General features: G+C 42.3%; 2 protein-coding genes across 2 annotated transcripts in view; one reads left to right on the top strand and one right to left on the bottom strand.

Moving 5' to 3' along the window:
* Positions 1–2455, bottom strand: part of LOC128659813 (gastrula zinc finger protein XlCGF28.1-like) — a 35797-nt gene extending 33342 nt beyond the window's left edge. The window contains exon 1 of the mRNA XM_053713385.1: positions 2346–2455. Coding sequence (XP_053569360.1) covers positions 2346–2364 — 19 coding nt within the window. The 5' untranslated portion in view covers positions 2365–2455. The remainder of the gene's footprint in view (positions 1–2345) is intronic.
* Positions 1–27348, top strand: part of LOC128661287 (uncharacterized) — a 264716-nt gene that overhangs the window by 92875 nt on the left and 144493 nt on the right. The window lies entirely within an intron of this gene.

A 27348-nucleotide genomic window follows, 5' to 3' on the forward strand; every position in this document is an offset into this window, starting at 1 on the left:
AAACTTATCATCTCTCTAGAAATAAATATACTGAACATACCTCAAAGCAGGTAATCTGCAGACCGTTCCCCCAACTGAAGTTTCCCATACTCTTCAGTTATGTGTTAGAACAGCAATGGACCTTAGTTACAAACCGCTAAGATCATCAACCTCCAGGCAGAATTCTTCTTCTAATTTCTGCCTGAGAGTAAAACAGTACAACGCCGGTACCGTTTAAAAATAACAAACTCTTGATTGAAGGTAAAACTACACTAAGTCACCACATATCTCTTTATACTTCCTATCTTGTCGAGAGTTGCAAAGAGAATGACTGGAGGTGGGGGTTAGGGGAGGAGCTATATAGACAGCTCTGCTGTGGGTGTCCTCTTTGCAACTTCCTCTTGGGAAGGAGAATATCCCACAAGTAATGGATGAACCCGTGGACTGGATACACCTTACAAGAGAAATTTCGTTTTGGTTAACAAAAATTTTTCAGCTTCACATGCATATCACATGTCAGAATGTCTTTTTCTTAACAACGCATGATGAAGCGGGGTGGAATCCCCTATTAATAAACACAGCCATTCTCTTAGGTAGGAAAATAATTTTGAAAAACTGGCGATCCCATAAAGAGCCCAAATTTGCAGAATTCAAGAAAGGTATACATTATCAGTTATTCCTGGAGCAGATTAAAGTTCAAATGGAAATGGAAATAAACATAGAGGCTTTCTTTGCTAAATGGGAAAACTATATTAAGTCATTGGATAATAATACCAGGAAGTTGGTTATTTCCCCTTTTAGAGACTCAGTGTTTATACAGGAGTCCAACTTAAGGGGAGAATGGATATGCCCTTAGGCTGGATGGTCGGGAGGGGGGGTAGAGCTAGGGAGATTTGTGTCGTTTTGCCTTTTTTTTTTTTTTTTTTTTTTTTTTTTTGTATGTATGGTTGTATGGTAGGGGGAATAAGTGGTGGGAAAAAATACCCAACAATATTAGAACAGTCCTATAAGAGAACTCATTATAAGGTTATGAGTCGTAGGTCTTGGCCTTTAAAGGACGTCTCAAAGTAGGTTAAAGGGACAGTTTACTCAAAAATTTTCTCCCCTTTAATTTGTTCCCAATGATCCACTTTACCTGCTGGAGTGTATTAAATTGTTTACAAGTAGCTCCTTTACCCTTATATTGGCATTTGAAATTGTTGATTTAGCATGTGGTATCCCCACCTATTCTGAAAGTTTGTGGCCGCGCGTACCAGCTATAGATAAGCTTTGTAAACACAGCCAGCAGAAGAAATTACACTCCCAGTGCGATATAGCAGAGATAAGGTAATAAAATTTTGATTTTCCATTGTTCTCTCAAAGTACTGGTGATTGTTTTAAGGACAGATATAAGATAAAGAAGTAGGTATATTTGCACAATGTGATACAGTAATGAGATCGGATTATACCTACAAGCTCAACCCATTTTATTAGGTTGTGGCTTCAAAACACAAAATCAGAGCTTTAATATACTCTGCAGTTGGTAAAAAAAGCAATTGTAAACACATTAAGGGAAAAACTATTTTACAGTATACTGTCCCTTTAAGTGAAGACAAGATTATAATATTCTGGGCCTATTTACTAGGATAATGGGGCTGTTCAAGTCAAAGTGAGGGAAATACAGCTATTTTATCTTAGAACTGTTTGGAGTAGGGAATTGGTGTAAAAGGCTATGGATCTATAGTTACTTTCTGTGTAATTCGCCTCATTAGGGCAAAGGAATAGATTAAGTCCATGTAAGCATACTATTATGTTCTGTATTATCTTGTTATACTGTTGGTTCTATAAATAATAAAAAACAACAACTTTATTCTATTTGTAACTATCACGTCACTTTTTCCAGCCCCCTACAAAGGGTGGTCTTGAATGCTCCTCTGCACGCATAAATTATATGCGTAATTAACATATTTCAACGCCTCTGTCTGCTCTGGTTCATGAATGACTCCAGTCACATGACCGCTAGACCTCGGACGTCAGAGAATTCCAAAAAAGAAAGAGCATGCGTTAATTTTGCTCACTTCAGAGCGCATGCATTTGAATTCATCCCTGTACCCGGAACTGCAGGGAAGAGAGAACACAGGTTGCTCACCGTGATTGGCTAATGTAAATTAGCCTCATGGTGGGTTTGGAAATTGACATATTTTTTTACCTCAATAGTTGCTGAACGGCAAAGAAAGTGCAGCACAAGGTATTTGGAAAAATGTATAATTAGATTAAAGTGTATAAGAACGAACAGAAAATGTCTCACCTTAGTTTACATTTGTTTAATGAGCCATTTGTTCTATTTTCCCAGTAATTAAAGTCAGCATAATATCTATTTTACTCACCTAACACATATGAGTTCATGCTGATAACAGGCTCCAATGTCTGTGCTCAGGAAGAAGGTTCCCTTATTCACTCCAGTTACATCAATACCTGATATCTCTCAGTGCTCTGGCTGTGTCTGTAAAAAGTATATTAAATGGTTTAGACAAATAATAATAAATAATGGTTCTGATTAACTGTACGTATGGTATAATTAAAGGCACACATAACAATTCATGTGATACAGATCAGCTGTTTAGGTTATTACATATGTGCTATTCATTCAGCACAAGCATTTAGTACAGTTAGCTCTGTGAGTGTTATAATTACATTGCATGTGATACAGATCAGCTGATTAGGTTATTACATATGTGCTATTGATTCAGCACAAGCCTTTAGTACAGTTAGCTCTGTGGGTGTTATAATTACATTGCATGTGATACAGATCAGCTGATTAGGTTATTACTTATGTGCTATTGATTCAGCACAAGCCTTTAGTACAGTTAGCTCTGTGGGTGTTATAATTACATTGCATGTGATACAGATCAGCTGATTAGGTTATTACATATGTGCTATTGATTCAGCACAAGCATTTAGTACAGTTAGCTCTGTGGGTGTTATAATTGCCCCTTAAATATGAATCTTTCCATATCTATACAACATAATGGTAGAAAATCTATTTAAGTGGGGCCATATCACAACTTTACAAATATATTATAATCTTTGTTTTCTATTATTTATATGAAACAATATTTTCTCCTGAAAGAAATGTTAAATATCAGTTGTTTAAATATAAGTTAAATTGCATACTGCAGTATTGGTATTGTACTTCCTACTAATTCTCACTGTCAGACATTTTGTCATGTGCTCCACCGTCCTTTAACTTCTCTTGATCAATACTGAGTTGTGTTAAATCACATTGCAATGGGGTGTGTAAGAGATAGGCACTAAAATGTTCCTTTCAAATTGTTATCTTGAATAGAGACAAGAAAATAAAGAATTTGTGTTTACATAGAGTGATAATATAATGAGATCTGTTCTTTTGGCAAATTCAGCCCATTTAAAAAGGACCATAAAATATAGAATTACAAAACCACAGATGCATTATAAAAATACAATGCAATACAACTTACTATAAATTTAAAAGAGCAGTAGATTGTTTTCCTGATAAATGTAGTTCTGCACCTGTACCATGTGACAGATATCAGCCAATAACAGACTCCTGTACCATGTGACAGCTATCAGCCAATAACAGACTCATATTTTTATATAATGTTATCTCCTGCATATGCTAAGTAGGAGCCGGAGCCTCAGGTCATTTAAAGGCTGTGTACAATTTAATAATGAAAATAAATTACAAACAGCAAACAGTTATTTTATATAAAAATAAAGCTAAAGGTGAAATTTCCCATACACTTTATACTATTTTATACACCGGTAAAACAAGTCATTAGAATCACATTAAAGGTACAGCATCTAGTCCGGGCATCACTGGCACCAGCCACCTGGCAAGCCTACTCTCAGCATTGGCAGGAATAGGAGGGCTACTGCATAGCTCACAGGGTCTCCATAGCAGAAGGTTCACAGGCTTTGTTCCTCGAATGGCTGGCTGGTCAAAATGAGCAAAAGATAAAAATGGGGACAGTGGCAGGTAAGCTAGCGGCCATATCCTTTTTTAGCAACCTTTTAGAATATCCCAATGTCACCAAAGGTTTCCTAGTGAGGTAAATCGTCAAGGGATGGGGCAGGTTAGAACGCAGGGTCAATGACACGCGAGAACCTGTCAATCTTCAGCGGCTGGGCAGATTGTTGGGTGCACTGGAAATGGTGTGCTCGGACGCATACGTAAGGGCCCAATTTCGTTGTGCATTTGTGCTAGCCTTCTTTGGTACGCTGTGTCCGGGTGAATTGGTAGCAGCATCTAAGCTTGTGGTGGGAACAGGGATTCAAACATCACATATTAGGCACGTGGGGGATAACATGTTGCTGTTCATTCTGCATTCAAAGAACGACCAGGAAAGGAAAGGGTCATGGTTGACCCATACCCCCTAGTCAGCTGATACTTGCCCAGTAGGCCTGTCTCTGGCATTCATGGTGATGCACCCACATGCAGCACTGCACTTTCTAGTCCATGTAGACGGGGTAAACCTGTCTAGATATCAGTTTGCCGTGGTCTTGAAGAAAGCGGTAACAGTGGCGGGCATGGGAGACTGTAAAATCACTCCTTACTCATTACGCATAGGAGCTACCTCCAGCGCGGCAGCATTGGGTTGGCAATCAGACTCTATAAACTATATCTGTGCCCCATCAGAAGATTAGGTGAAAGATTAGGCGGCCTGATAATTACTGTTAACCCCTTAATGACCACAGCACTTTTCTATTTTCTGTCCGTTTGGGACCAAGGCTATTTTTACATTTTTGCAGTGTTTGTGTTTAGCTGTAATTTTCCTCTTACTCATTTACTGTACCCACACATATTGTATACCGTTTTTCTCGCAATTAAATGGACTTTCTAAAGATAACATTATTTTTATCATATCTTATAATTTACTATAAAAAAATTTATAAAATATGATGAAAAAATGGAAAAAAACACACTTTTTCTAACTTTGACCCCCAAAATCTGTTACACATCTACAACCACCAAAAAACACCCATGCTAAACAGTTTCTAAATTTTGTCCAGAGTTTAGAAATACCCAATATTTACATGTTCTTTGCTTTTTTTGCAAGTTATAGGGCCATAAATACAAGTAGCACTTTGCTATTTCCAAACCACCTTTTTTTTTTTTAAATTAGCGCTAGTTACATTGGGACACTGATATCTTTCAGGAATCCCTGAATATCCCATGACATGTCTATATTTTTTTTTAGAAGACATCCCAAAGTATTGATCTAGGCCAATTTTGGTATATTTCATGCCACCATTTCACCGCCAATTGCGATGAAATAAAAAAAAATCGTTCACTTTTTCACAATTTCTTTTACAAACTTTAGGTTTCTCACTGAAATTATTTACAAACAGCTTGTGCAATTATGGCATACATGGTTGTAAATTTTTCTCTGGGATCCCCTTTGTTCAGAAATAGCAGACATATATGGCTTTGGTGTTGCTTTTTAGTAATTAGAAGGCCGCTAAATGCCATTGCGCACCACACGTGTATTATGCCCAGCAGTGAAGGGGTTAATTAGGGAGCATGTAGGGAGCTTTTTGGGGTAATTTTAGCTTTAGTGTAGTCTAGTAGACAGCCCAAAGTATTGATCTAGGCCCATTTTGGTATATTTCATGCCACCATTTCACTGCCAAATGCAATAAAAAAATTAAAAAAACGTTATTTTTTTTCCAAATTTTAGGTTTCTCACTGAAATTATTTACAAACAGCTTGTGCAATTATTGCATAAATGGTTGTAGATGCTTCTCTGGGATCCCCTTTGTTCAGAAATAGCAGACATATATGGCTTTGGCATTGCTTTTTGGTATTTAGAAGGCCGCTAAATGCCGCTGCGCATCACATGTGTATTATGGCTAGCAGTGAAGGAGTTAATTATTTAGCTTGTAGGCTTAATTTTAGCTTTAGTGTAGAGATCAGCCTCCCACCTGACACATCAGACCCCCTGATCCCTCCCAAACAGCTCTATTCCCTCCCCCACCCCACAATTGTCCCCGCCATCTTAAGTACTGGCAGAAAGTCTGCCAGTACTAAAATAAAAGGCATCCTTTTTTTTCCTTTGCATATTTACATATGCTGCTGTGTAGGATCCCCCTTAGCCCCCAACATCCCTGCCCCCCCCCCCCAAACAGCTCTCTAACCTCTGTTACTACACACGAACAATGGCACCACAAGGGCTTGTTCCCTCTTATTAAATAATTACAGACTAAATAATATTATTAGTCAGACAAATATTGATTATATAGGGAATGGTGCTAATGCATAAGTGGATATATTTCTAAAGACTAAGAAGAATCACACAGAGAGTGTGGATATCTCCTGTAAGTATGCACCTGTAAGCACTCTCAGCCTAGACTCTGAGGCAGTAATTCCAGAACGGGTTAAAATAAAACATAACTTTTATTATAAATTGCTCTTAAAATAAGGGTAACACACAAATTAAAAACGACACTAGCACCTCCAAGACATCTATGAAGTGGTTCACTCTAAGGAGGACTTATTGAATCAAAGGCCTAATATATATAATTATAACCTCCTCGATAGAGTTATAATAGCTCTGCTATACTACTGCTATTGGGTCCAAATAATGTATGTGTATGGTCATAATATGACTAACACCCTGTATAAGGATATTTGGTTACCCTAATAACTCTGGATCATGTGGTGTAAGCCAGAATTGTGTCTATTTATATGAGTATTTTCTGTAAGGACAATAGCTGCTTAATCTATCTTAGTGAAGCAACCACTCCTCACTAGTTAATGGTGTAACTAGTGGGTATTTATTGAAAAGCGATACTTGGTGTTGCTTGTATACAAATATATACTACTTCAAGCTCTGTACTATGAATAGTAGTTGTAACGTTTTGTGCGCAACACTGGTGTTATATATTATATTAAACACATATGTATAATGGTTTTCTGATTTATAAGTTCAATACATTTCACAACCGATTGATCAGTGCAAATCTTTATTGTTATGTTAATACTGTTATTTTCTGTTGTCCTTCACTTTATAAGTACTATAGGAGTGCCATTAGTCTAGCTAATGCTTTGGTCACTAATTGATTACTGATATATACAGCATTAACATAGCAGCACCAAACACTATCACTATATAGTTCATATAAGTTACAATTTCTTCTTATCTATTAGCGCTGTGTACATATCACTTACAATATCTAGTGTTAATTGCAAAGCGGCAACACTATCATTGTGTTGCTATTTTGTATCACTGTTTAGTTTAATTCAATCCGCGCTACACACTTGTAACCAGTTATTATACTGTATTGTATATAGCTCTCTAACCTCCCCCTCTACCTTCTTGGCAGCCATCTTGTGTACTGGCAGCTGTCTGCCAGTACCCAGTTTACAATATAATGTGTCTCTTTTTAATTTTGTTTTCTGTAGTGTAGCTTCCCCCCCCCCCCAGATCCCTTAGATTACTTTTTGGGGCATTCCCTCCCCCCCTTTCTCCCACTTTTACTTGATGTTTTCTGTAATGTAGCGGTTCCCACCCACTCCCTCCACATGCACGCGCCCAGCCGCCGCCCCCCGTGCACATGCGCACCCCCGACTGTCCCGCCCCCAATCCCGCCCCCCTCTCAGGCTCAGAAACCATTGATGGCTGCCCACCCGCCTCCCACTGCAGCTCCCACCCACCAACGAATGCAGCCATCAATGTCTGGTGTAAAGAGGGCCACAGAATGGCTCTCTCTGCACCGGAGGGGTAAAAATTGTTATTGCAGGATGCCTCGATATCGAGGCATCCTGCAATAACCGGAAAGCAGCTGGAAGCGATCAGGATTGCTTCCAGCTGCTTTCCAAACTGAGGACGTACGCCATACGTCCTCAGGCGTTAACTGTATTTTTCTGAGGACGTATGGCGTACGTCCTTGGTCATTAAGGGGTTAAGTTCTTGTCTATAACCGTTCTAATCTGTTTTAGTTAATATCAGGGGCCCTACGTGCATATGGATTTTAGGGCACTCCTACGTGCACTGGGCAGCATTGCAGACAATTTCCGTCTCTAACGGGCAGCAGCTGGGGCTTCCAGTGTCAAGGGCCTTGGTGAGATGGTTGGGACGAAGAGGCCTAATGTGGAATGGTTTGCCTGCCCTACTACAAAATGCCAAACGCAGATGGGGCCAGCCCAATATTATCCTCCTTCACATGGGGGGCAATGACCTAGGCTCTGCATCCACGTTATTTTATTATTATTATTATCATCAGTTATTTGTAGAGCGCCAACAGATTCTGCAGCGCTATTAACAAAGGCGGAGTACAAAAAACAGTTATAGGGATCAAATGGGTAGAGGGCCCTGCCAAGAGTTGCACTGTTGTAGTCAGCTCTTGAGAAGGTGATCAACAAACAGCTGGACTCTTAAGCTTACATGCTAGGGGGGTTAAGGGGATAGCAATGGAGGAGAGGAACTGGTATAAAGAAAGGTTAGCGTAGGTTGTATGCATCCCTGAACAGTAGAGTCTTTAGGGAGCACTTGAAGCTTTTAAAACTAGAAGAGAGTCTTGTGGAACGAGGCAGAGAGTTCCACAAGTTGGGAGCCAGTCTGGAGAAGTCCTGTAAACGGCAGTGTGATGAGGTGACAAGAGAGGAGGAGGTTGTGAGCAGAGCGAAGGGGACGGGAGGGAGAGTATCTGGAGACAAGGTCTGAGATATAGGAGGGAGCAGTGCAGTTGAGGGCTTTGTATGTCAGAGTGAGAATTTTGTGTTTGATCCTAGAGGCAAGAGGAAGCCAGTGAAGGGATTGACAGAGAGGTGCAGCAGATGAAGAGCGACGTGTAAGGAAGATGAGTCTGGCAGAGGCATTCATTAAGGATTGTAAAGGAGCTAGGCGGTAGGTGGGGAGACCAGAGAGGACAGAGTTGCAGTAATCGAGGCGGGAGAGGATGAGAGAGTGGATTAAAATCTTAGTTGTGTCTTGTGTAAGGAAGTGTCTAATTTTAGAGATGTTTTTAAGGTGGAAGCGGCAGGCTTTAGCCAAAGACTGAATGTGAGGAGTAGTGATGTCGCGAACAGTTCGTCGGAGAATAGTTCCTGGCGAACATAGCTTGTTCGCGTTCGCAGCGGCGGGCGAACATATGCGATGTTCGATCCGCCCCCTATTCGTCATCATTGAGTAAACTTTGACCCTGTATCTCACAGCCTGCAGACACATTACAGCCAATCAGCAGCAGACACTCCCTCCCAGACAATCCCATCTCCTGGACAGCAGCCATTTTAGATTCATTCTGATCCTGCATTCTTAGTGAGAGGAGGGATAGTGTAGCTGCTGATGATTTTATAGGGAAATTGATAGCTAGGCTAGTGTATTCAGTGTCCACTACAGTCCTGAAGGACTCATCTGATCTCTGCTGTAAGGACAGCACCCCAAAAAGCCCTTTTTAGGGCAACATCAGTCGTCTTTTTTTTTTTTTTTGTAATCTAATAGCAGTTGCCTGCCACTGCCAGCCTGTGTGTCAGGCTCACAGCATATACTGTGCCTACTTGCTCAGTGCCACCACTCATATCTGGTGTAACATTAGTGTAAATTAAAAAAAAAAAACTTTTACATCAGTCTGCTAGTGTAATCTAATTTCAGTAGCCAGGCCAGCCTGCCACTGCCAGCCTGTGTGTCAGGCTCACAGCATATACTGTGCCTACTTGCTCAGTGCCACCACTCATATCTGGCTGGTGTAACAGTAGTGTAATTAAAAAAAAAAAAAAAAACTTACATCAGTCTGCTAGTGTAATCTAATAGCAGTTGCCTGCCTGCCACTGCCAGCCTGTGTGTCAGGCTCATAGCATATACTGTGCCTACTTGCTCAGTGCCACCACCAGTCATATCTAGTGTAACATTAGTGTAAATTAAAAAAAAAAAAACTTTTACATCAGTCTGCTAGTGTAATCTAATTTCAGTTGCTAGGCCAGCCTGCCACTGTCAGCCTGTGTGTCAGGCTCACAGCATATACTGTGCCTACTTGCTCAGTGCCACCACTCATATCTGGTGTAACAGTAGTGTAAGTTTAAAAAAAAACAAAAAACTTTTACATCAGTCTGCTAGTGTAATCTAATTTCAGTTGCCAGGCCAGCCTGCCACTGCCAGCCTGTGTGTCAGGCTCACAGCATATACTGTGCCTACTTGCTCAGTGCCACCAGTCATATCTGGTGTAACAGTAGTGTAAATTTACAAAAAAAAACTTTTACATCAGTTTGCTAGTGTAATCTAATAGCAGTTGCCCGCCTGCCACTGCCAGCCTGTGTGTCAGGCTCACAGCATATACTGTGCCTACTTGCTCAGTGCCACCACTCATATCTGGTGTAACATTAGTGTAAATTTTAAAAAAAAACTTTTACATCAGTCTGCTAGTGTAATCTAATTTCAGTTGCCAGGCCAGCCTGCCAGCCTGTGCCTACTTGCTCAGTGCCACCACTCATATCTGGTGTAACATTAGTGTAAATTTAAAAAAAAAAAAATTTTATGCTTACCTTTCTCTTGTGGTGTATCCAGTCCACGGATTCATCCATTACTTGTGGGATATTCTCCTTCCCAACAGGAAGTTGCAAGAGGACACCCACAGCAGAGCTGTCTATATAGCTCCTCCCCTAACTGCCACCCCCAGTCATTCGACCGAAGACAAGCAAGAAAAAGGAGAAACTATAGGGTGCAGTGGTGACTGTAGTTTAAAAATAAAAAACACCTGCCTTAAAATGACAGGGAGGGCCGTGGACTGGATACACCACAAGAGAAAGAAATTTATCAGGTAAGCATAAATTTTGTTTTCTCTTGTAAGGTGTATCCAGTTCACGGATTCATCCATTACTTGTGGGATACCAATACCAAAGCTTTAGGACACGGATGAAGGGAGGGATAAGGCAGGAACTTAAACGGAAGGCACCACTGCCTGTAAGACCTTTCTCCCAAAAATAGCCTCCGAATTTGTAGAATTTAGAAAAGGTATGAAGCGAAGACCAAGTCGCCGCCTTACAAATCTGTTCAACAGAGGCCTCATGTTTAAAAGCCCATGTGGAAGCTACCGCTCTAGTAGAATGAGCTGTAATTCTTTCAGGAGGCTGCTGGCCAGCAGTCTCATAAGCTAAATGAATTATGCTTCTTAGCCAAAAAGAAAGAGAAGTTGCCGAAGCCTTTGGCCTCTCCTCTGTCCAGAGTAGACAACAAACAAAGCAGATGTTTGACGAAAATCCTTCGTAGCTTGTAAATAAAACTTTAAAGCACAAACCCCATCAAGATTGTGTAATAGACGTTCCTTCTTTGAAGAAAAATTAGGACACACTGAAGGAACAACAATCTCCTGATTGATATTCTTATTAGATACCACCTAAGGAAGAAACCAATGTTTGGTACGCAAAACTACCTTATCTGCATGGAAGATCAGATAAGGGGAATCACACTGTAAGGCAGATAACTCTGAAACTCTTCGAGCCAAAGAGATAGCTACTAAAAACAGAACTTTCCAAGATAAAAGTTTAATATCTATGGAATGCAAAGGTTCAAACGGAACCCCTTGAAGAAATTTAAGAACTAAATTTAGACTCCATGGCGGAGCAACAGGTTTAAACACAGGCTTGATTCTAACTAAAGCCTGACAAAATGCCTGAACGTCTGGAACATCAGCCAGACGCTTGTGCAAAAGAATAGACCGAGCAGAAATCTGTCCCTTTAAGGAACGAGCAGACAATCCCTTCTCCAATCCTTCTTGGAGAAAGGATAATATCCTAGGAATCCTGACCTTACTCCATGAGTATCCCTTGGATTCACAACAATGAAGATATTTACACCATATCTTATGATAGATTTTCTTGGTGACAGGCTTTCAAGCCTGAATTAAGGTATCAATGAACGACTCGGAGAAACCACGCTTTGATAAAATCAAGCGTTCAATCTCCAACCAGTCAGACGCAGAGAAATTAGATTTGGATGTTTGAAAGGACCATGAAGTAGAAGGTCCTTTCTCAGCGGCAGAGTCCATGGTGGAAAGGATGACATGTCCACCAGATCTGCATACCAAGTCCTGTGTGGCCACGCAGGTGCTATCAAAATCACTGAAGCTCTCTCCTGCTTGATCTTGGCAATCAGACGAGGGAGTAGAGAAAATGGTGGAAACACATAAGCCAGGCTGAAGGACCAGGGCACTGCTAGAGCATCTATCAGCGCTGCCTGGGGATCCCTTGACCTGGACCCGTAACAAGGAAGCTTGGCATTCTGATGAGACACCATCAGATCCAGTTCTGGTTTGCCCCATAGTTGAATCAGCTGGGCAAATACCTCCGGATGGAGCTCCCACTCCCCCGGATGAAAAGTCTGCCGACTTAGAAAATCCGCCTCCCAGTTCTCTACTCCTGGGATATGGATAGCTGAGAGATGGCAAGAGTGAACCTCTGCCCATAGAATTATCTTTGAAACCTCCAACATTGCCAGGGGGCTCCTTGTTCCCCCCTGATGGTTGATATAGGCTACAGTCGTGATATTTTCCGACTGAAATCTGATGAACCTAACCGCAGCTAGTTGAGGCCAAGCCTGAAGAGCATTGAATATCGCTCTCAGTTCCAGAATGTTTATCGGAAGGAGGGCTTCCTCCTGAGTCCACGAACCCTGAGCCTTCAGGGAGTTCCAGACTGCGCCCCAGCCCAGAAGGCTGGCATCTGTCGTCACTATAGTCCATTCTTGCCTGCGGAAACTCATTCCCCTGGACAGATGCCCGAGATAACCACCAGAGAAGAGAATCCCTGGTCTCTTGATCCAGATTTATCCGAGGAGACAAATCTGTGTAGTCCCCATTCCACTGATTGAGCATGCAAAGTTGCAGTGGTCTGAGATGTAGAACTATGTCCATTGCCGCTACCATTAGGCCGATTACTTCCATACACTGAGCCACTGACGGCCAAGAAGTGGAATGAAGAGCACAGCAGGAAGTTAGAAGCTTTGACAACCTGACCTCTGTTAGAAAAATGTTCATTTCTACTGAATCTATCAGAGTTCCTAGGTAGGAAACTCTTGTGAGTGGGGAGAGAGAACTCTTTTCTTCGTTCACCTTCCACCCGTGAGACCTCAGGAAGGCCAGCACAATGTCCGTATGGGACTTGGCGATTTGAAAAGTCGATGCCTGTATCAGAATGTCGTCTAGGTAAGGAGCCACCGCTATGCCCCATGGCCTTAGAACCGCCAGTAGGGACCCTAGAACCTTCGTAAAGATTATTGGTGCCGTGGCTAACCCGAAGGGAAGAGCCACAAACTGGTAATGCCTGTCTAGGAAGGCGAACCTGAGGAACTGATGATGATCTCTGTGTATCGGAATGTGGAGATAAGCATCCTTTAAGTCCACGGTAGTCATATATTGACCCTCCTGGATCATAGGGAGGATGGTTTGAATAGTCTCCATCTTGAAGGATGGGACCCTGAGAAATTTGTTTAGGATCTTGAGATCCAAGATTGGTCTGAAAGTTCCCTCTTTTTTTGGGAACTATAAGCAGATTTGAATAGAAACCCTGCCCCTGTTCCTCCTTTGGAACTGGGTGGATCACTCCCATAACCAAGAATGCCTCTCTCTTTATCTGGTTTGCAGATAATTGTGAGATGAAATCTCCCCTTTGGAGATGAGGCTTTGAAGTCCAGAAGATATCCCTGGGTAACAATCTCCAGTGCCCAGGGATCCTGGACGTCTCTTGCCCAAGCCTGAGCGAAGAGAGAAAGTCTGCCCCCGACTAGATCCGGTCCCGGATCGGGGGCTACTCCTTCATGCTGTCTTAGAGGCAGCAGCAGGTTTTTTGACCTGCTTCCCCTTGTTCCAAGCCTGGTTAGGTCTCCAGACTGGTTTGGACTGGGCAAAATTTCCCTCCTGTTTTGCATTAGAGGAAGTTGAAGCTGCGCCACTCTTGAAGTTTCGTAAGGAACGAAAATTATTCTGTTTGGTCCTTAATTTGTTGGATCTATCCTGAAGAAGGGCGTGACCTTTTCCTCCAGTAATATCAGAAATGATCTCCTTCAGTCCAGGCCCGAATAGGGTCTGCCCTTTGAAGGGGATGTTGAGAAGCTTAGACTTTGAAGTAACGTCTGCTGACCAGGACTTAAGCCATAACGCCCTACGCGCCAGAATGGCAAAACCTGAATTCTTAGACGTTAGCTTGGTTAAATGAAAAACGGCGTCAGAAATAAAGGAATTAGCTAACTTAAGAGCTTTAATCCTGTCTAAAATATCATCCAACGGGGTCTCCACCTGTAGAGCCTCCTCAAGAGACTCAAACCAGAAAGACGCTGCAGCAGTGACTGGGGCAATGCATGCAAGAGGCTGGAGAATAAAACCTTGCTGTATAAAGATTTTCTTAAGGAGACCCTCCAATTTTTTATCCATAGGATCTAGGAAAGCACAACTGTCCTCGACGGGGATAGTTGTATGCTTAGCTAGGGTAGAAACTGCTCCCTCTACCTTAGGGACCATCTGCCACGAGTCCCGTATTGCGGCATCTATGGGAAACATCTTTTTAAAAGCAGGAGGGGGAGAGAACGGCACACCTGGTCTATCCCATTCCTTAGTAATAATTTCCGAAAACCTCTTAGGGACTGGAAAAACGTCAGTGTAAAGAGGCACTGAAAAGTATTTGTCCATTTTACACAATTTCTCTGGGACTACAATAGGGTCACAGTCATCCAGAGTCGCTAAAACCTCCCTGAGCAATAAGCGGAGGTGTTCAAGCTTAAATTTAAATGCTGTCATTTCAGAGTCAGACTGAAGTAACGCCTTCCCTGAATCTGAAATGTCACCCACAGATAGAAGCTCTCCTGCTTCGGCTTCTGCATATTGTGAGGGTATATCGGACATAGCTACTAAAGCATCAGAAAGCTCTGTATTTGTTCTAGCCCCAGAGCTGTCTCGCTTTCCTTGTAACCCTGGCAGTTTGGACAATACCTCTGTGAGGGTATCAGTCATAACTGCCGCCATGTCTTGTAAGGTAAACGCATTGGACGCGCCAGATGTACTTGGGAGTTATAGGTTCTGACATGTGGGGAGAGCTAGGTGGCATAACCTCCCTTTTGTTAGTCTGAGAAACCTTTAAATGCTATAATATGGTCTTTATAATTTATAGAAATTTCAGTACATTTGGTACACATTCTAAGAGGGGGTTCCACAATGGCTTCTAAACATATTGAACAAGGAGTTTCCTCTATGTCAGACATGTTTAACAGATTAGTAATGAGACCAGCAAGCTTGGAAAACACTTTAATAAATGTGAAACAGCAATTAAACAAAAACGGTACTGGTCCTTTAAGAGAAAAAAACTATCACATAAACTGCAAAACAGTGTTAAAAAATAGTAAACTCTTCGAAATTTTTACAGTGTGTATAAGGGACTACCGCAGCATTGCACCCACTTGCAAATGGATGATTAACCCTTTAGGCCCCAAACCGGATTTGAAAAACGTTAAACGTTAATAAACAGTTAAACACCTTGCCACAAGCTGTGGCTCCTACCTGCCCTCAAATACGATTTTTGGCAGAAATAAGCCCTCTATAGTGGTCCTCAGATGCCAGAGGACTCCTTTAGGGAAGCTGGATGTCTCAGTCTGAATATGAACTGCGCATCTAGAGCGTGAAACTAGGCCCCTCCCACCATGCACTCGATGTCAGAGGGCCTTAAGAAAATACTCCTAGGAGTATTCTGACTAGCCATGTGGAAACTAGGCCCCAAATAAAGATTTATCACCCTCAGATAAAAAACGTTCTTTCTATATAACATGTAAACGTTTTGTCACTAAGTAATATGAGTATTAACATGAATATTACCCTTTTTTGTAAGCATGAACCCAGTCGTCGTTAAATCACTGCATCAGGCTTACCTCAAATATACAAGGCTCTGTCAGCATTTTCTAGATCTTATCATCTCTCTAGAAATAAATATACTGCACATACCTGAAAGCAGGTAATCTGCAGACCGTTCCCCCAACTGAAGTCTTTCCCATACTCTTCAGTTATGCGTGAGAACAGCAATGGACCTTAGTTACAAACCGCTAAGATCATCAACCTCCAGGCAGATTCTTCTTCTAATTTCTGCCTTGGAGTAAAACAGTACAACGCCGGTACCGTTTAAAAATAACAAACTCTTGATTGAAGGTAAAAACTATCCTAAGTCACCACATATCTCTTATACTTCCTATCTTGTCGAGAGTTGCAAGAGAATGACTGGGGTGGCAGTTAGGGGAGGCGCTATATAGACAGCTCTGCTGTGGGTGTCCTCTTGCAACTTCCTGTTGGGAAGGAGAATATCCCACAAGTAATGGATGAATCCGTGGACTGGATACACCTTACAAGAGAAAAAAAACTTTTACATCAGTCTGCTAGTGTAATCTAATTTCAGTTGTCAGGCTCACAGCATATACTGTGCCTACTTGCTCAGTGCCACCAGTCATATCTGGTGTAACAGTAGTGTAAATTAGAAAGAAAAAAAAAAATTTTTTACATCAGTTTGCTAGTGTAATCTAATAGCAGTTGCCCGCCTGCTACTGCCAGCCTGTGTGTTAGGCTTACAGCATATACTGTGCCTACTTGCTCAGTGCCACCACTCATATCTGGTGTAACAGTAGTGTAAATTTAAAAAAAAAAAAACTTTTACATCAGTCTGCTAGTGTAATCTAATATGAAATTTTCCATGGGAGTTTTGCCATGGATCCCCCTCCGGCATGCCACAGTCCAGGTGTTAGTCCCCTTGAAACAACTTTTCCATCACTTTTGTGGCCAGAAAGAGTCCCTGTGGGTTTTAAAATTCGCCTGCCTATTGAAGTCAAAGGCGGTTCGCCCAGTTCGCCAACTTTTGCGGAAGTTCGCGTTCGCTGACGCAAAATTTTAGGTTCACGACATCACTAGTGAGGAGTGAAAGAAAGATCTGAGTCAAATGTGACCCCGAGACATCGGGCATGTGGGGTAGGGGTAATGATGGAGCTCAGTTTTGGAGAGATTTAGCTTGAGGTAGTGAGAGGACATCCAGTTGGAGATGTGAGAAAGACAGTTAGTGACACGGGTTAGCAAGGAAGGAGAAAGGTCTGGTGCAGAGAAGTAGATTTGGGTGTCGTCGGCATACAAATGATAATGTAAACCATGGGACTTTATTAGGGAACCTAGTGATGACGTGTAGATTGAGAAGAGAAGGGGACCGAGGACAGAGCCGTGCGGTACTCTGACAGAAAGTGGTGACGGGGCAGAGGAGGCCCCAGAGAAGGCTACACTAAAGGTACGGTTTGACAGGTAGGAAGAGAGCTACGAGAGGGCTGTGTCACATATGCCGAAGGATTGGAGGGTTTGGAGCAAGAGAGGGTGGTCAACGGTGCCAAAGGCTGCAGACAGATCAAGGAGAATAAGCACAGAGAAGTGGCCTTTTGATTTTGCTGTAAGTAGGTCGTTGGTAACCTTAACAATTGCTGTTTCTGTAGAGTAATGGGGACGAAATCCAGATTGCAATGGGTCAAGGAGGGAGTTTATTGTAAGGAAATGGGATAGGCGTGCATAAGCTAGTTTTTCAAGAAGCTTTGATGCAAGAGGGAGGAGGGAAATAGGGCGGTAGTTGGATGGGGAGATAGGATCAAGGGAAGGTTTTTTGAGGATAGGTGTGACCAGTGCATGTTTCAGCGATGAGGGAAATATACCAGTGCTGAAGGAGAGGTTGAAAGTGTGTGTGAGTATAGGGGTAAGGGTGGCAGAGAGGGAGGGGAGTAGCTGTGAGGGGATAGGGTCAAGGGGATAGGTAGTGAGGTGAGAGCGCAGTATAAGTGCCGAAACTTCTTCCTCAGTAACAGGGGAGAATGAGCTAAGTTTAAGGTTATGTGGGTTGTGGTTGATTGAGAGCATTTGAGGGGGTGAGAGAATGGAATTATGTTGAGAGCTGATTTCATTTCTGATGGAGTTGATTTTGTTATTGAAGTGGTTGGCAAAGTCTTGAGCTGACAGAGAAGTTGTATTAGGAGGAGGGGAAGGGTGGAGAAGAGTATTGAAAGTGGAGAACAAACGTTTTGGGTTTGAAGAAAGATTAGAGATAAGAGTAGAGAAGTAGTGTTGCTTATGGAAATTAAGGGCAGAGTAGTAGGAGTTCAAGATAAATTTGTAGTGTTGAAAATCAACTGAACTCCTAGATTTTCTCCAGTGCCGCTCAGCAGTACAGGAACATCTTCGTAGGTATCGTGTCAGAGGAGTATGCCAGGGCTGAGGATGAGTGTTTGATTTCCAAGCTATGGTAAGAGGGGAGAGATTGTCAAGGACGGATGTAAGGGTGGAATTATAGTGGCAGATAGATTGGTCAGGACATGAAAAGGAGGAGTAGGATGAGAGGAGAGGTTTGAGGGAATTAGAGAGCTGTTGTTGATCTAATGACTTAATGCTTCTGTGAAGTTTGGTGTGAGGAGCAGAAGGAGGGAGAGTTGTAGGGAGGGATGATATGTTGCAAGTAAGGAGATGGTGGTCAGAAAGAGGAAAGGGGGAGTTTGTGAAGTTTGAGAGGGTGCATCGATAGCTAAAGATCAGGTCAAGGGAGTGACCATCTTTGTGAGTGAGAGAATCAGTCCATTGTGACAAACCAAAAGAGGAAGTGAGTTGCAGAAGTTGTTTTGCAGAGGAGGCAGTGGGATTGTCAAGAGGGATGTTGAAGTCAGCAAGAATGAGGGAAGGGGTGTCTGAGGAAAGGAAATAAGGTAGTCATGCAGCCAAGTGATCTAGAAATTGAGTTGAGGAGCCTGGAGGACGGTATATGACTGCGACACGTATAGAAAGAGGAGAGAATAAGCGAATCATGTGGGCTTCGAATGAGGAAAATGTGAGGGAAGAGATGGGATGTATTTGTTGAAAGGTGCAGCGAGAGGAAAGTAAAATACCTACACCACCTCCTTGTCTATTACCAGACCTAGGAGTGTGGCTGAAGTGGAGACCCCCATGTGACAGAGCAGCAGTGGATGCTGTGTCTAGGGGAGAGAGCCAGGTTTCTGTTAGGGCCAGAAGGTTGAGGGAGCGGGAGATAAAGAGGTCATGTATAGAAGTGAGTTTGTTGCAAACAGAGCGAGAGTTCCAAAGTGCACAAGTGAAAGGGGAAGTGGCTTTTGATACAAGAGGAATGTGAGTAAGGTTGTCAGAGTTTTGTTTTTTGAGTCTGTGGGATGGTATACATGGATGTGCACGGCTAGGCAGTTGTTGGGGACCAGGATTAGGGGAAATGTCACCAGCAGCCAGTAGAAGCAAGAGGGAGAGTGACATAAGATGAGATATATATTTGCAGTAGTGAGACTGCTTTTGAGACAAGGTGCAGGGGGGAGAGACAGTGTTTAGGAATAGGTAGAGTTCATGAGTACAAAAGTAATGTGAGTTTAAGAGAGATAGAGAGAGGGCTAATGAACAGTGCAGGTGGAGAGGGAGAAGGAGTAATTGAATAAAGTAGTTTGTTAGAGAGACAAAAGGCAGCAAAAAGGAATAAGAAGATATTAGGCATTTTTACAAAAGAGGGAACCAGTTAAACATATAAAACACAGTATTACAGTAGCAATCGCATTTGAAAACAGTAAGGCATATCAAACATAATATTACAAAAGTACTTGCCTTGGGTCTTGCCCCTTGCCCAATCCTTGTTCAGTTCTTGTATAATTCTATTGCTAGTGAATCACTTATAAAATGTTCACTTAGAAAATGTGAAGATATGTTGTTATAGCAATGCACAGGCCAGACTGGTGTGAAATATATGCAGGGAGGGCAGTCAGCTGAGTCCACTAAATTTAGCTGATTGCTAATCAAAGACAATTGGAAAGGCCAATTGGAAAGTTAGATTCTGGTCTGGTCAGGGTGAGATGTTAAGTAAACAGACAATAAAATTTGGGGGAGGTTAATACTATGGAATAAGACAGCTATACATTTTAGAATAATAGCAAGTATTGATAAGGATTGAACATCACATGGCAGTTAAATGAACATTAGAAATAACACATTGGATAACAGTACAACAGATGTAGGACTAAATTAACAAACTAAAATCATTTGCTCTATGTAAATATTCATGTACCAGAAGAGAATTACAGGAGAGTAAAAAACACCAGAGAGCAGTGAATAGTTGCAGAATGACAAAGTCTCTATTCACGTACCAGAAGAGAGTTACAGGAGAGTAAAAAACACCAGAGAGCAGTGAATAGTTGCAGAATGACAGGGTCTCTATTCACGTACCAGAAGAGAGTTACAGGAGAGTAAAAAACACCAGAGAGCAGTGAATAGTTGCAGAATGACAGGGTCTCTATTCACGTACCAGAAGAGAGTTACAGGAGAGTAAAAAACACCAGAGAGCAGTGAATAGTTGCAGATTGACAGGGTCTCTATTCACGTACCAGAAGAGAGTTACAGGAGAGTAAAAAACACCAGAGAGCAGTGAATAGTTGCAGAATGACAGGGTCTCTATTCACGTACCAGAAGAGAGTTACAGGTGAGTAAAAAACACCAGAAAGCAGTGAATAGTTGCAGATTGACAGGGTCTCTATTCACGTACAAGAAGAGAGTTACAGGAGAGTAAAAAACACCAGAGAGCAGTGAATAGTTGCAGATTGACAGGGTCTCTATTCACGTACCAGAAGAGAGTTACAGGAGAGTAAAAAACACCAGAGAGCAGTGAATAGTTGCAGAATGACTGGGTCTCTATTCACGTACCAGAAGAGAGTTACAGGAGAGTAAAAAACACCAGAGAGCAGTGAATAGTTGCAGAATGACAGGGTCTCTATTCACGTACCAGAAGAGAGTTACAGGAGAGTAAAAAACACCAGAGAGCAGTGAATAGTTGCAGAATGACAGGGTCACTATTCACGTACCAGAAGAGAGTTACAGGAGAGTAAAAAACACCAGAGAGCAGTGAATAGTTGCAGAATGACAGGGTCTCTATTCACGTACCAGAAGAGAGTTACAGGTGAGTAAAAAACACCAGAGAGCAGTGAATAGTTGCAGAATGACAGGGTCTCTATTCACGTACCAGAAGAGAGTTACAGGAGAGTAAAAAACACCAGAGTGCAGTGAATAGTTGCAGATTGACAGGGTCTCTATTCACGTACCAGAAGAGAGTTACAAGAGAGTAAAAAACACCAGAGAGCAGTGAATAATTGCAGAATGACAGGGTCTCTATTCACATACCTGAAGAGAGTTACAGGTGAGTAAAAAACACCAGAGAGCAGTGAATAGTTGCAGATTGACAGGGTCTCTATTCACGTACCAGAAGAGAGTTACAGGTGAGTAAAAAACACCAGAGAGCAGTGAATAGTTGCAGAATGACAGGGTCTCTATTCACATACCAGAAGAGAGTTACAGGAGAGTAAAAATCACCAGCGAGCAGTGAATAGTTGCAGATTGACAGGGTCTCTATTCACGTACCAGAAGAGAGTTACAGGAGAGTAAAAATCACCAGCGAGCAGTGAATAGTTGCAGATTGACAGGGTCTCTATTCATGTACCAGAAGAGAGTTACAGTAGAGTAAAAAACACCAGAGAGCAGTGAATAGTTGCAGATTGACAGGGTCTCTATTCACATACCAGAAGAGAGTTACAGGAGAGTAAAAAACACCAGAGTACAGTGAATAGTTTGCAGAATGACAGGGTCTCTATTCACGTACCAGAAGAGAGTAACAGTAGAGTAAAAAACACCAGAGAGCAGTGAATAGTTGCAGATTCACAGGGTCTCTATTCACATACCAGAAGAGAGTTACAGGAGAGTAAAAAACACCAGAGTGCAGTGAATAGTTTGCAGAATGACAGGGTCTCTATTCACGTACCAGAAGAGAGTTACAGGAGAGTAAAAAACACCAGAGAGCAGTGAATAGTTGCAGAATGACAGGGTCTCTATTCACGTACCAGAAGAGAGTTACAGGAGAGTAAAAAACACCAGAGAGCAGTGAATAGTTGCAGAATGACAGGGTCACTATTCACGTACCTGAAGAGAGTTACAGGAGAGTAAAAAACACCAGAGAGCAGTGAATAGTTGCAGTATGACAGGGTCACTATTCACGTACCAGAAGAGAGTTACAGGAGAGTAAAAAACACCAGAGAGCAGTGAATAGTTGCAGAATGACAGGGTCACTATTCACGTGCCAGAAGAGAGTTACAGGAGAGTAAAAAACACCAGAGAGCAGTGAATAGTTGCAGAATGACAGGGTCACTATTCACGTACCAGAAGAGAGTTACAGGAGAGTAAAAAACACCAGAGAGCAGTGAATAGTTGCAGAATGAGAGGGTCTCTATTCACGTACCAGAAGAGAGTTACAGGAGAGTAAAAAACACCAGAGAGCAGTGAATAGTTGCAGAATGACAGGGTCTCTATTCACGTACCAGAAGAGAGTTACAGGAGAGTAAAAAACACCAGAGTGCAGTGAATAGTTGCAGAATGACAGGGTCTCTATTCACGTACCAGAAGAGAGTTACAGGAGAGTAAAAAACACCAGAGTGCAGTGAATAGTTGCAGAATGACAGGGTCTCTATTCACATACCAGAAGAGAGTTACAGGAGAGTAAAAAACACCAGAGAGCAGTGAATAGTTGCAGATTGACAGGGTCTCTATTCACGTACCAGAAGAGAGTTACAGGAGAGTAAAAAACACCAGAGAGCAGTGAATAGTTGCAGATTGACAGGGTCTCTATTCACGTACCAGAAGAGAGTTACAGGAGAGTAAAAAACACCAGAGAGCAGTGAATAGTTGCAGATTGACAGGGTCTCTATTCACGTACCAGAAGAGAGTTACAGGAGAGTAAAAAACACCAGAGAGCAGTGAATAGTTGCAGATTGACAGGGTCTCTATTCACGTACCAGAAGAGAGTTACAGTAGAGTAAAAAACACCAGAGTGCAGTGAATAGTTGCAGATTGACAGGGTCTCTATTCACGTACCAGAAGAGAGTTGCAGGAGAGTAAAAAAACACCAGAGAGCAGTGAATAGTTGCAGAATGACAGGGTCACTATTCACGTACCAGAAGAGAGTTACAGGAGCGTAAAAAACACCAGAGTGCAGTGAATAGTTGCAGAATGACAGGGTCTCTATTCACGTACCAGAAGAGAGTTACAGGAAAGTAAAAAACACCAGAGAGCAGTGAATAGTTGCAGAATGACAGGGTCTCTTCACGTGCCAGAAGAGAGTTACAGGAGAGTAAAAAACACCAGAGTGCAGTGAATAGTTGCAGAATGACAGGGTCTCTATTCACGTACCAGAAGAGAGTTACAGGAGAGTAAAAAACACCAGAGAGCAGTGAATAGTTGCAGTATGACAGGGTCTCTATTCACATACCTGAAAGCAGAGGAGAGAATAGGGTTAGCTTGATGCAGTGTGCAATTCTTCAGCAGATGTCAATAGGCAGCATGTTCTCTTAATAAGCAGCTCTGTGCTGAGTAGAGAGTGCAGTTCTTGTATAATTCTATTGCTAGTGAATCCTTATAAAATGTTCACTTTGAAAATGTGAACATATGTTGTTATAGCAATGCACAGGCCAGTGCAATGCACAAGCCAGACTGGTGACCTTATTAACATAATGAGGTCTGACGTGAGATAGATTTGTGCCGCTTTTCTGGGCGTAAGGTTGGCCTGGTCCAACATTATTCCCCGGCTACAGTGGAGATACTTTCCCACACCCAATACAGCTTATAGGGTTAGGGAAAAAAGTTAATAGAGAGCTTGTAAGAGCAGTAATGGCCGCATGCGGTTTTGGGGTCAGCCACAAAAGGATTTCAGCCAGCAGGAAGGAACTTTATCATCCAGACGGAGTGCACCTCTCCAAAGAAGGACTGCTAATGTTCCTGGCTGACCTCAAAAGGGTCTAAGCTATCCATATTTAGTATTTGTGGTGGCAAGAGGCCGTCTTTCCATAGTAAAGCCTGTCTCTTGTTGCGGGAGGTCGTGGCCATAAATATCTGAGGGCAGAGTCTGTACGGGTGACAGTCGGGCTAATGGGCGGGGGGACGTCCCCAGTTCGTGCCCTGGGGGTACCCTGCGAGACTGCTGGCTGAAGATCCTTTAGGACATTTGCATCTTTAGGACATTTGCATCTTCTGGCCAGAATGGGGCGGAGCCCTGTTTTGGGGCTCCCCCTTTCAACTCCAACACCACCTGGCCCAACCTTGCACTTGCTAAGTAGGAACTGGTGCTGTATAACGTGTATTTTATTTAATATAAACTCTTGCACTTGCTAAGTAGGAACTGGTGCCGTATAACCTGTATTTTATTTAATATAAACTCTTGCACTTGCTAAGTAGGAACTGGTGCTGTATAAAGTGTATTTTATTTAATATAAACTCTTGCACTTGCTAAGTAGGAACTGGTGCTGTATAACGTGTATTTTATTTAATATAAACTCTTGCACTTGCTAAGTAGGAACTGGTGCCGTATAACCTGTATTTTATATAATATAAACTCTTGCACTTGCTAAGTAGGAACTGGTGCCGTATAACGTGTATTTTATTTAATATAAACTCTAGCACTTGCTAAGTAGGAACTGGTGCCGTATAACGTGTATTTTATATAATATAAACTCTTGCACTTGCTAAGTAGGAACTGGTGCTGTATAACCTGTATTTTATTTAATATAAACTCTTGCACTTGCTAAATAGGAACTGGTGCTGTATAACGTGTATTTTATTTAATATAAACTCTTGCACTTGCTAAGTAGGAACTGGTGCTGTATAACCTATATTTTATTTAATATAAACTCTAGCACTTGCTAAGTAGGAACTGGTGCCATATAACGTGTATTTTATATAATATAAACTCTTGCACTTGCTAAGTAGGAACTGGTGCTGTATAACCTGTATTTTATTTAATATAAACTCTTGCACTTGCTAAATAGGAACTGGTGCTGTATAACGTGTATTTTATTTAATATAAACTCTTGCACTTGCTAAGTAGGAACTGGTGCTGTATAACGTGTATTTTATTTAATATAAACTCTAGCACTTGCTAAGTAGGAACTGGTGCCGTATAACGTGTATTTTATTTACTATAAACTCTTGCACTTGCTAAGTAGGAACACATGTCAAGGGATATTCAGGGATTCCTGACAGATATCAGTGTTCCAATTTAACTATTGCTAATTTTGGGGGGGAAAATGGTTTGGAAATAGCAAAGTGCTACTTGCATTTATTGCCCTATAACTTGCAAAAAAAAGCAAAGAACATGTAAACATTGGGTATTTCTAAACTCAGGACAAAATTTACAAACGATTTAGCATGGGTGTTTTTTGGTGGTTGTAGATGCTTAACAGATTTTGGGGGTCAAAGATAGAAAAAACATAAATTATTCTTACCTGATAATTTCATTTCCATCCGTAGGAGGAGAGTCCACGGCTTCATTCATTACTTGTAACAATACAGAACCTGGCCACCAGGAGAAGGCAACGATACCCCAGCCAAAGGCTTAAATACCTCCCCCACTCCCCTCATCCCCCAGTCATTCCGCCGATATAACAAGGAACAGTAGGAGAAATATCAAGATATAAATGGTGCCAGAAGAACAAAAATTTAATTTAAGTTTGGCCACTGGAAAAACAGGCAGGAGCCATGGACTCCTCATACAGATGGAAATGAAATTATGAGGTAAGCATAATTTACGTTTTATATCTTAATAGTAGGAGAGTCCACAGCTTCATTCATTACTTGTGGAAACAAATACCCAAGCTCTAGAGGACACTGAATGAAAAAACTGGGAGGGAAAAGAGAGGCAGACCCTAATCTGATGGTACCAATGCCTGCAAAACCTTTCTTCGAAAAGCTGCTTCCGCGAAGCAAAAACCATCAAATTTGTAAAACATTGCAAAAGTATGTAAGGAGGACCAGGTTGCCGCCTTACAAATCTGCTCCATAGAGGTCTCATTCTTGAAGGCCCATGAAGAGGCCACAGCTCTAGTTGAGTGTGCCGTAATCCTCTGAGGAATCTTGTGTCCCGCTGTCTCATAGGCCAAGCGAATCGTGCTCCTCAACCAAAAGGATAGGGAAGTGGAAGGGGCCCTCTGCCCTTTGCGCTTCCCCTAATACACAACAAACAAAGACGAGGTCTGTCTGCAGTCTTTCATGGCCTGAAGATAGAACTTCAAGGCTCAAACCACATCCAAATTATGAAGTAACCTTTATTTTGAAGAAGGGGTGTTCGGACACAAGGAAGGAACTACTCCCGATTGATGTTGCGATTAGACACAACCTTGGGAAGAAATCCCAACCCAGTGCGAAGCACAGCTTTATCGGCATGAAAAACCAGGTAAAGAGGCTCACATTGCAAGGCCGCCAACTCGGAAACTCTGCGTGCCGATGCAATAGCCAATAGGAATAGAATCTTCCAGGAAAGTAATTTAAAGGTCAAGAGAATGCATAGGCTCAAACAGAGTCCTCTACAAAATCTTAAGTACAAAGTTTAAGCTCCAAGGGGGAGCGGAATGTCGAAATACAGGTCTGATCCGAGATAGAGCCTTAACAAATGCCTGAACATCAGGAAGCTCTGCACAGTACAGATAAAGCCAAAATCTGTCCTTTTAAAAGGAACTGGAAGCAAGTCCCTTCTCCAACCCATCCTGGTTGAAGGACAGGATCCTGGATACCTTGACCTTATGCCAGTGATATCCATGTTCCTCACACCAGGCTAATTAGGTTCTCCACACCTTATGATAGATACGAGTGACTGGCTTCCAGGCTTGAATGAGGGTATCAATCACTCTCTCAGAAAATCCTCTCTTGGCCAAGACTAAGCATTCAATCTCCACGCAGTCAGCCTCAGAGAATCTAGATTTTGATGCAGAAAGGGACCCTGTACCAGCAGATCTCTGTGACAAGGTAACATCCATGGAGGAGATGATGACATCCCAACCAAACCTCATCCTCCATGGCCATGACGGAGCAATAAGAATAGCCGAAGCTTGCTCCTGCTTGATGTGGACCACTACTTGAGTTAGAAGAGGTAACGGTGGAAATAAGTAGACTAGGTTGAACCCCCAAGGCACCACTAAGGCATCTATCAGCTCTGCCTGGGGATCCCTGGACCCGTATCTGGGTAGCTTGAAGTTGAGGCTGAACGACATGAGAACTATCTCCAGCATCCCCCATCTGTTGCAGATCTCCGCCAACACCTCGGGATGGAGAGACCATTCCCCCGGCTAAAACGATTGTCTGCTGAGAAAATCTGCTTCCCAGTTGTCCACACCCAGAATGTGGATCGATAATAGCGGACAGTTGTGGGTCTCTGTCCATTCCAGAAACTTCCCTCATGACTAGGGAGCTTCTTGTTCCCCCCTGATGGTTGATGTAAGCCACCGAGGTAATGTTGTCCAACTGGAATCTGATGAATCGGGACAACCCCAGGAGAGGCCAAGCCCACAGAGCATTGAAGAT

Source organism: Bombina bombina, chromosome 5, assembly GCF_027579735.1.
Source record: "Bombina bombina isolate aBomBom1 chromosome 5, aBomBom1.pri, whole genome shotgun sequence".
Lineage (NCBI taxonomy): Eukaryota > Metazoa > Chordata > Amphibia > Anura > Bombinatoridae > Bombina > Bombina bombina.